This window comes from Phoca vitulina, unplaced genomic scaffold, assembly GCF_004348235.1.
Source record: "Phoca vitulina isolate PV1807 unplaced genomic scaffold, GSC_HSeal_1.0 scaffold79, whole genome shotgun sequence".
Lineage (NCBI taxonomy): Eukaryota > Metazoa > Chordata > Mammalia > Carnivora > Phocidae > Phoca > Phoca vitulina.
This window is the reverse complement of record NW_022589782.1, coordinates 5363637-5374220: the sequence shown is the minus strand read 5'-3', so window position 1 is coordinate 5374220 and position 10584 is coordinate 5363637. Positions and strand designations below refer to the sequence as shown.

Genomic DNA, 10584 nt, shown 5'->3' with positions numbered 1-10584 from the left:
CATTCCCAAAACAAGAATAGGATGCTTTTATTTTTTAAAATTTATTTATTTGACAGATAGCACAAGTAGGCAGAGCGGCAGGGAGAGGGAAAGGGAGAAGCAGGCTCTCCACCGAGCAGGGAGCCCGATGCGGGGCTTGATCCCAGGACCCCGGGATCATGACCCGAGCTGAAGGCAACCGCTTAACCGACTGAGCCACCCAGGCGCCCCAAGAATAGGATGCTTTTAAAAAGGAATAACCAGTGGCGCCTGGTTGACTTGGTTGGTTAAGCATCCAACTCTGAGTTTCAGCTCAGGTCCGGACCTCATGGGTCGTGGGATTGAGCCCTGCATTGGGCTCTGCGCTCAGTGGGGAGTCTGCTTGAAGTTTCTCTCCCTCTGCCCCTCCCCCTGCTCTCATGCTCACTTGCTGCCCCCCTCACCCATGCTCACTTGCTCCCTCTCAAATAAATCCTCAAGAAAAAACCGGGGGCAGAAGGGGATAACTAAAAACTCTGAAAGAGCCCTAATTAAAAATACAGTATCAAAAGTTTTTTAAAAAAAAAACAATGGGGGGGTGCCTGGGTGGCTCAGTTGGTTAAGCGACTGCCTTCAGCTCAGGTCATGATCCTGGAGTCCCTGGATCGAGTCCCGCATCGGGCTCCCTGCTCGGCAGGGAGTCTGCTTCTCCCTCTGACCCTCCCCCCTCTCATGTGCTCTCTCTCTCATTCTGTCAAATAAATAAAATCTTTAAAAAAAAAAAAAAAAAAAATGGGGGCGCCTGGGTGGCTCAGTCAGTTAAGCGCCCGACTCTTGGTTTCAGCTCAGGTCATGAGATCCAGCCCCACATGGGCTCCATGCTCAATGAGGAGTCTGCTTGAAATTCTGTCTCTCCCCTCTCTGCCCTTCCCCGCTCTTGGCACGCACTCTCTCCCTCCCTCTCTCCAAAATATATCTTAAAAAATGAAATAACATAATAAAAGAGTTGGAATGTGAAGTTATCTGTCAGAGATGGGGGAACAAAAAGTGGAAAAAAAGGTAAAATGATTAGAGAAGAAATCAGGATATGTAAAATCCTTGTCAGAATTCCAGAAAGTAAGGAGAGATAAGAAACATTTAAAATAGATTTTTCAGACCTAAAGGACATAATTTTTTTATATGGAAGAGGTGTATCAAGTGCCCAGTAAAATAAATGAACGAAGTCCCACACTGAGACAGACCATTATGTGGTGTACAGGGCTTCCAGAAATAAGCATCCCCCTACCAAAGTCCTATACAAAGGAAGAAGAAATGACGGCTGACTTCTCAATAGCAAAACTGGATGTTAAAAATAGTGGAGCAATTATCTTTAAAAGTCTAAGGGAGAATCACTTGAGCTTTGTAATACTCTACCCAGCGAAATATCAGTCAAATGTCAAGGTAAAGATAATTTCAGACACATGGGGACTCAAATTTACCTCTTATGCATCATTTCTTAGGTTGTTCTTGGAGAATGATCTCTAGCAAATAGTAATAAATGAAGAAAGAGGAAGGTGTGGAGTCCAGTTAATGAGAGCTCTAACACAAGGGATCAAGAAGGGGACATGCAAGGGTAACAGCGTGGCAGAGACAGTCAGGCCAGACTGAGCAAGAGGACGGAGAGTCCTTGGAGGAAGTTCTGGGGGGGGAAAATGGAATGGAAGATTAGCTGACAACTTTGTGCATTTGAAAAATACTGATAGACTTCTGCTAGGTGTGATAGAGCATATGGAAAAATTTAAGGTGGATTCGTGGAAAACTAAGCTGGGAGGAGGGGGATGAAATGATTGTTAATCCTAGGAGAAACAAAGACTGTACCAAGAAAGGAAACATAATCCTTAGTACATTCCTTGTATTGTATATTTACAGAGTCATAATAAACCCTGACTATCGACTTACCAGGAAATTGCCGTTTACTTATATAGGAAGGATTGAAGTAGGGAAAGTGGGGTGGTGTGGAGAGCTGAGCTCTCATCTACTGTGGTAGAAAGCCAGTAGTTATCATCCAAAATTGAAAAATCAAGAATATTATCCCAAACTATGGCAATAAATACAAGAATAACAGCTTAGTTGAAAGTGCTCTTGGGAGTAAGTTAAGATTTGAGGGAAGGTTGAGCCAGGAGTTGTTTTTCATGATAAGCCTTTATCACTGTTTGATAAAATAAGAGTTACTGTGTTCTCTCTGTACTGATTTATAAAGGAGAAACTTTATCCTGCAGAGCATGTATATCAAGTATCTGCCCCTTTGAATGTTGGGTATTTTTCATTTCTTTTTATTGCCTGGCCCTCTGCAAACAGGTTCACATTTTGAGAGGGGGTAAGGAGACTTGAGTGGTCGATCTGGAATGATTAATACTGTGAAGCTCATTATTTGTAGGTGGAGCAAATAGTTCAGTCGCCATGTGTTCTGAGTCAAGAGGTTAGAGCCCCACGGGAATGATCTATTGCCTCTACTTTGATTTAGGATATTTTAAGTTTGATCAACATTCCAAATAATTGCCTGTCTTAGTACTTATTGTAGCATTTGTCTCTATGTTTATGACTTTCTAGTGCCACAGGAATGACACTTTTAAAAATGAAAACCATGACATTTGCACAGCTATGGCATCATGAAATCCATGAGAGGGAAAACAGGCCTTCCCATCTACTCTGTGCACAGGACCTACCACTCGGTGGTTAATAGCTAAGTACTTAATGAATAAACAAGATCTCTTAGAAATTTCTGTTCCATTGATCACCAAAACATGGCTCATATAATTAAGTTCCGATCATGTGCACCTGTTTTTAACACTAGCCTGACAACCATTAACCTGCTTAAACCCCAAAGGGAGCATCGGCTTCTGGGCCCGTAGCCCCTGTGGGGTGTGCTTCGTAGGTATGCATATCTGCCACTTGCTCCATTGCAGTAGGTTCTAGGCAGCCCTTGGGCAATGGAAACCTGCCAGGATTATGTGCCTTGCTGGTGCAGGGACCCTGTTCCATCCGTAAGGAAATATGTGCTCTCCATTATTTTGAAATAAACGTTCATGGCTTTGTAGACTCTACTGTCAAGCATACATAGGTATCCCAGGCTATGTAGTGGCAACATCTAAAGATTTTTTGATCTACTGTTTACTTATTAATTTGTTTTGTTTTATTTGTCAGAATGTTATGGAACAGTTCAATCCTGGGCTACGAAATTTAATAAACCTAGGAAAAAATTATGAAAAAGCTGTTAATGGTAAGTCTCTTTTCTAAATTTATAAATATAGTGCACATATAAAAACCAGGAAATATTTTAATTATTTTGAAGTGCTTAATAGTGAATTTTTAAAGTGTCTTTAAGTTGATAGAAATTATTTACATTTAATTCTATGGAAGTTTGCAACGATAGATTATTGGTGTATTTGAAATGAATAAATGGAATCATAGACTTATAAGTGATGCATTTTAATGATCAAATCATGGTTATTGACATGACTCGTATTTTATATCATTGCCATCAGTAGGTTTTCCACTTGGCAAACCAAATTCTTTGTGAACTAATATGTACTTAAAATATTTGTTAGTATCTTGTAGCAGAGGAATTGTTCTCCTTATATAGAAGAGTTTCTTGCCTTTGGGTGCATAACTTTTGATAGTGATATGAACAAATTTTTAACCTGAATGGAAAAACATCTAAATTAAAGGTTGAACTTAGATTCTCATTTCAAAATGAGCACTTCCTGTAAAATGAATTCAAGCATTGGCTTTTGCCTCTCTTTTGTGAACCAGACTTGTTTGCTAGTTTCAGGAGGTTTCATTGAGAAAGCTGACATGCATCTACACATGCATTTCCCTCCTAAAAGGTGAACGTTATCAATGATCACCTTAAAAACTTGAGATGCTAATAATCACCAGATTCTAACATGGTCAAAACAATTCTCCTTATGTAACAAGTGTCACCCCCAAAATATTCAGACACCAGTTTCACCCTCTACCCTGGTTCACTAAGACCACCAATAACATGAGTAGAAAATTTAGTTTCCAATGGTTTTAGATTTGAAGAAGACTTCAGATCAAGTTTTGTGTCTTTTATGTATCTCTTGTTTCTCCCTTTCACCATGGCCCGCCTTTGGCTGCTCCCTCTTGAGATTTTGAAAATAAACCCATGACCTTACACACCCGCAGCATAAGCATGCCCCAGGAAAAGGCGGTATGGTAGCTGGAGTTCGGATGACAGGTGCCCAGTTGTCATAGTCATGGAAAAGTAAAGTGCTTATTTACTTTCTTCTGCATCTCTGTGCTGTTTGCCAGACATTTTCAGCGCTGGGAAATCCTCCTTCATCCCCCAAGCAGTATCAGTGACTTCTGTAGGTAACCCCTCACCCCTTCAAAGAGCAGGAAGGAGACTTGTTTTAGAATTCTTGCACAGCTGCCTCTCCCTTGATGACTGCTTAGTCACAGGGCCACAAAGTCATTGCCTTAGATGCCCTGTGAAGGAAATCACCATGACCTGCAGTGGTTTTTTTTTCTTTCTAGCACTTGCTGTCTCTCTGAGGCAGAGGTTTATAAGGTGACTCAGGGACCTGCCAGCCCCTTAGTCTCTTGCTAACAAGGCTTCTCCCCAAAGGGACTATTCTGCACTTCTAAAGTATTTCCAGTATTTTTGGCAGGCCATCTGTTTTTTTTCTGAAGCCATTGAGAAATCGAGATGAATTGGTAAAGTCCTTGGTAAGAATTTGTGGCATAGTTTAGGATGCCAGATGTGCAGTCAACACTTAGGTCATAAATCAGGACAACATGCACAGCTAACAAAGAGCATGGAATGAGCTGTGTCACAGGAATTTGAGTAGTGGAGGTTGGTGGGGAACGAGCAGGCAGTGGGCCTTATAGGAGCTCTGCTAGCTGACAGACGTTAGGTTTCAGGCAGAAAAGACCGCATCCAAGCCAAGATCTGAGGTCCACACTGCCATGGGTGGGAAGCTATTGGGGAATAATAAAATACAGCGTGGAGTAGGGTCAGGTTATGAATGCATTTGAAAGCAGCATCAGTTACCTATTGTCACATAATCAAGTGTCCCTAAACTTGGTGGCTTAAGACAACAATAGTTTATCATTTCTCAAGGTCTTGTAAAGGTAGTGCAGTTCTCTAACCCCCAGGGACTCAATCCTGCAGCTGCAGTCAGCAGGGGTGCTGGACTCCCTCCCTCCCGGGGACATAGCAGGCTGTTCGAAGAGTGCAAATCCCTGTGAGAGTTATGCTTGCTGGCACCCCATTGGCCAAGGCAAGTCAGATGACCAAGCCACCCATCAGTGTATAGACAGCTACAGAGGTTGGGAATTCTGGGAGGTGCGGTTTATTGAAGGCCATTACTGTACAAATCTATCATGAACTCTCTGCGGTGTGGGCTTACACTATGGGCAGTGGAGGCCATTAAAAGTTTTTGAGCAGAGTTTTAACCTAATGAAATCATATTTTAAGGAAGAGTTATCTGGTAGAAGTATATAAATTAGATTGAATTAATTGGTCAACCACTAAAATAGAACAAATATGCTTTGTTCTTAAAACAGTAAGTGATAGAAAATCTCTTAATGTAGTCACAAAGGGGATGGCAAAATTATGAGAATATTATTTGATTCTTTATTAAGTTCTAGATAAATTATATAGTTTTTAAAGTTAATTCCACTTTATCGTAAAAGCAAGGGAATTTTACCATTCTGAGGTTAGTTTTAAAAACATAAATCATCCGTTAATGAAAAATTTCAACATAATGTGTGAATGCAAACCAAAAATTTTGTTTATATATTGTGTAAATCTGCATGCCATTCTCCCACCGATCTGCCTTTCAGCTTTATCAGTATCTTACTATTTAAAATCTTCATATTAAAATATTACATGTATTAGCTTGACAGTTTATTGGCTACCAACCTTGTTTTTAGGTGGAGTCCTCTCTTTTTCAGTTCTAGCTGAGACCAAAGAGTCAAAAAGCACTATAATTTAGAACTGGGGAAGTGACCTTAACTGGAGTTGTATGCGTACTCCCTCTGATTTGCCACTGACCTTGGGCATGTCCCAGCATATCTCCACTCCACTCCTTCATGAAACAGGGTGATACCACCACTGACCCACATCTTCATATTCTTGGGTAGATGAACTTAGGTAATGGCTTGGAAAGTCCACATAAATGCTACTTGTTATTATTCTTATTTACGATTATACTTTAAGGTTATTCTCAGATTTATGAAATAACTGTATAATAGAGCGTGGTACAGTTGTTAAACTTGTACACATATATAGTAAAAGCCGTAACTTCTGTAATATTTGAACTCAACAAGAAAGGCTAAAATGAATGAATTTGCCATGAAAATACTACTTTTTTGGCCAGTAATACCTTCAGCTGGACTTGTACATAATTTGTTCTGTGGACCTCCCACCCTTTTTATATTTGAAATGCCTTTTTAATTCACCATTTTAAAACAATACCCATTATAAAATTGGGGCTGCATGGCCTCTGGTTTTCTTTGCAGTAAAAGGAAAGGAATCTTAGAGATTCCTCAGGGCTCTTTTAGCTCCAAAATTCCGTATTCTTCAAAGTTAGTCTTTGAAGTAAAATAAATTTTCTTCAAAATCACCCTAAATAGGCTAGGTCTTGTTAAAAAGCCTGCTGCTTGTAAAGTGAAAGAAGGAATCCGTATTAATAGCTTCCATTTGTTTGTTCAGTGCTCACGTTATTAGGACATTTTATAGATGACCATCCTTTGTTTCAGAAAGGACAGCTACCTTGCCCAAGGAGGTCATGTCATTAGAAGTAAAAGTAGAATTCAAACCCAGGTCTCTCTTGCCCCCAGTTCCCCTCCCCAGAGAAAAAGAAAGGAAAAGAAAAATCAAAAACAAATTTTTGTACCTTATAATTTAGTCATCAGAATCAATTTGAGAGGAGAGAGATTATTTTTAAGATGATTAGAATCCAATTTCTACAGAAATAAAAGTTTCCCTTGTCTCTGCCAAAAAGGTGGTGGGGGGAGGATAGAACTTTCACTTACTTTTCAGGTAATTCTGTTGTGTTTTTAGGATGATAACGTATTTCAAATTTCATAGATCTTCCCCCTGACAACAAATATATTATTGGTTGTGGCTCAGAATACCTTTTTCAATAGAAAGAAAAAAAAAAAAAGCCATTGAAAGACCAGGTTCCTGGGCCACCGCATACAAGTTCTTTTAACTAATTAATGTTGCAGACCCGTACAGCTATAGAATAACCATCTGAGAAGAGATTTCTTGTGGAAGTGGATGTGTTTGTAGCCCTAATTTGATGTTGAAAACATATCCACTCTGGCAGGGCCTTTTTTGGACTTCCAGAGCCTGCTGTTGAAGGTTCCCCAGGTCTGGTCTAAGGTGAGGATCCTGTAGGGTTTTCCACCCAGTGGGGGCCTCTGAAAGTGCAGTGGAGGGACCTCTGCCCCTGGCACAGCTATTAAGCGCAAGCCCTGCCTTCTGAGAGCCACCCTTGGCACAGCCCAAACCTTCTTGTAGCCAGAAGGGACTGAGGGATATTTGGAAGCAAGCCTCCATGGCACTTCCTCTTTTCTTTGTCTAAGTGATGACTTTTGTGTGTCACCTTCCTTGTCTAGCTATGATCCTTGCGGGGAAAGCCTACTACGATGGAGTGGCCAAGATTGGTGAGATTGCCACCGGGTCCCCCGTGTCAACAGAGCTGGGTGAGCTGAGCGTCCACTATACACAAACACAAGTTGAGCTGGTTGCAGGGCCTTTCCTCCTGTGAGCCCTTGTGAGAATACATGACGTAGCCCAAAGCCAGACAGTAAGAAGAGCTAGCCTGGTACTCCAGTGTGTTCACTTTTGGAATGATTGAGTTTGCTGTGGTCTGTCTAAAGTGGAGGCTTAGTTAGAGGGCAGGCCAAGGCCAGTGGCTGGCCTCCCTGCTCCCTAGGAATTGGGCTTCTGCCTCTATCTAAACTTGGGGCCCTAGCCCTTCCCCTTGGATCCCTGGAGCATGAAGCCCAGGGAGCTTTGACCTACATTCTTAAGGAGATGGGCACGGCGGGCCTCCTGACTCAGGCAGGAGTGCTTCCTGTGACTCACCTAGCAGAAAGTCAGACTCCTCTACGTCCTGCTCTTGGCTCTCGCTGCTTCCACAGTTGCTCTCCGTTGTGATTTTTCCGGTTTTGCTGGTATGAATTGATCTCCTGTGCACACGAGGAGGGCAGCTACGCCCTCGGCACCACCAGCTGCCGAGGGAACCTGGGTTTCTGTTTACAGAGTCCGTTCACTCCTCCTAAGGGTGGAAAAGTCACTGTTTTTCCTTTTCTAATAGCCCCACACATAACAATCATTTTTTAAATCTTGAATAAAGGATGAATATGTTTTATTTTAAATGAATGTTTTATTTTACAAAGGGTAAGATTTCTGGCTTCAAAATATTTGTCATAATTTGAAATGTTCAGAATAGCAGAGGAAAATATTGGTAAAGTTGTGTATATTTAAAGAAAAGTGTTTCTCCAGTTAACAAGCAGAAAGGGAAGCTAGGGGTGGGGGGGGCTTGTAGGATTCAAATAATTCACGTCATTTCTATATAAAGTGTCTTAAGGGTTTTCAAGATTGTTTGGAGAACTCTTACCTGACCCATAGAAGTGGAGGAACAAATTCAAGGTGTGATAACAGTGCTGGGGTTGGGGGCTGGGCTGCAGGATGTGGAGTGGAACTGGGCGCTCAGGAACATTCTCTGACAACTTCGGTTCTTGGAGAGTTTGTAAAGAGTCTTGAAACCTAAGCCTGAAGTGATGTCGTGTGATGAATAAGTCCGTACTACTCTATTTAATAGAATCAGTTACATGCAGACGTTTTTCAAAGCCCTGACTTGAGTTCTGTTGGTTCCGTCACTTGTGCGTGTTCTGGCAAGGGATGGATTCTAGAAACTCTGTCCTCAGCAGAGTCCGTTTAATAAAATACACACTGCATTGTGTAGACAGAAACAGATAGTAAAACTTACTGGGATGATGGAGATGATTAGAGGTTTCCAAAAATAGGATTAAATTAAAAAGAAACATCCTATTTGTGTCAGGCGCCACGGGAAAATGTATGACCCCTGCGTCAAACCATATGCTGCTCTGATTCACCATCATTCAGTTTGCCTTTTTAATGTTTTATGGTTCTTGCCACTGTTTAAATAAGATTTCTGTTCCACACCTTACTTTATTCAGCTGTAAATTCATAACCTTGAATCAGCTATTTCCACAGCAACCGTGTTGTTGTAAACACAGGCTGAAAACTTCTTCAGTTTCAATGAGGAAAATATGTTGCAGTGGCGAAATTTCTTTCATGTGGACATGCGTTTTATTTGGAGGGAATGGAAATAACTTCTGTGTTTTATTTTTGTTTCAAGTTGTCTTTTTTGCTTATATTCACCATGTTATATAGTTAGTAATTTTCTGCTCATCTGCAGCAATTTCACAATAAAGTGCCACCCTAGCAAGCGTTGCTTTCGGAGGCCTACTGTTTAACTTTGTCTCATGTGCCTGGTTTTTTATTTTGTTTAAAGTATAGACTAAAATATACCCTATGTCTGTTTAAATTCCCTATATGAAAGACTAATGAATTCATAGAAGAAAGAGACCTAAGGTAGATTTTTTTTCTCTCATTTTTCAAGAAGGTCTTATTGTCTAATTACTGACTTCTGATGTTGGTATTCATAACTTTATTATGAAACATTATAAATCCCATCTGATAAGACTGAAGGGGCATTTCATATGTGAAGATCATGAATCAATTCAAAATTTTCATTCCTGAAGAATATTGTCTCTGAAAAACCTTTGTGTGTGTCCCTCCCCCACCCAAACCCCAGCAAATCCTAGTTTGAAAATTTTCAGTTTAAAAATTTTGCTCAGGAAGGAAGTGAAAGGGATGCTGAAAAATTCTTATTTCTAAATCTGAGATTACAAGAGTAGTTTTCATTTTAATGTTGAATTCAAATATTTTTTAATGTTGCTGTAGGACAACCTTTCTTATTTTATATACTTTTTTACATGAAATTTCTGTTACATTTATTCTGATACTTTTGTACTTTGGGAGGTAGGTGAAGAAAATATCCTCTAGGTAAAATATTGACCTAATTCATAGAAATTTGCTGTGAGGATTCTACTTGGAAAACCTGGCCAAATGTATTATGAGTGTTAGAGTGGCAAAACTGAGCATTTCAGTGTCTCTTCTCACTTTAAGGGGAAAAAAGGAGCTAAAAGCTGGAGGAAAAAGGTGATTCACCTTTTGCTTATTTTATACTTGTCATTTGGATTGGCATCTATTAAGACAGAGCTGTAGCCGTGCCATTTCTGATTGCTATGGGTGTTTCCATTTAGATATCCCTCCTAACACATCAGCTCACCAAATGCTATGTGAATAATTCTAAGATGCTTTTGCCTAAAAGTAACAAATACCCAATTAATAGTGGCTTAGGCATTAAGGATGTTCATTAACCCACATAAAAAGGCCAGGAGTAGCAGATTCCTGGTGAGGTAATGATTACTAAGAACTCAGGTTCCTTCTCTCCTTCTTCTCATCCTCAAGCCCAACTCATGGTACCAAGATGGCTGCCATTGCTAGTCTTAGAC

At 40.5% G+C, this 10584-nt stretch overlaps 1 protein-coding gene across 1 annotated transcript in view; it reads left to right on the top strand.

Moving 5' to 3' along the window:
* The first annotated feature begins 3146 nt into the window (after window positions 1-3146).
* Window positions 3147-10584, top strand: part of BAIAP2L1 (BAR/IMD domain containing adaptor protein 2 like 1) — a 67674-nt gene continuing 60236 nt past the window's right edge. Inside the window, exons 1-2 of the mRNA XM_032394184.1 lie at window positions 3147-3217; window positions 7591-7677. Of these exons, the coding sequence (XP_032250075.1) occupies window positions 3148-3217; window positions 7591-7677 (157 nt within the window). The 5' untranslated portion in view covers window position 3147. The remainder of the gene's footprint in view (window positions 3218-7590; window positions 7678-10584) is intronic.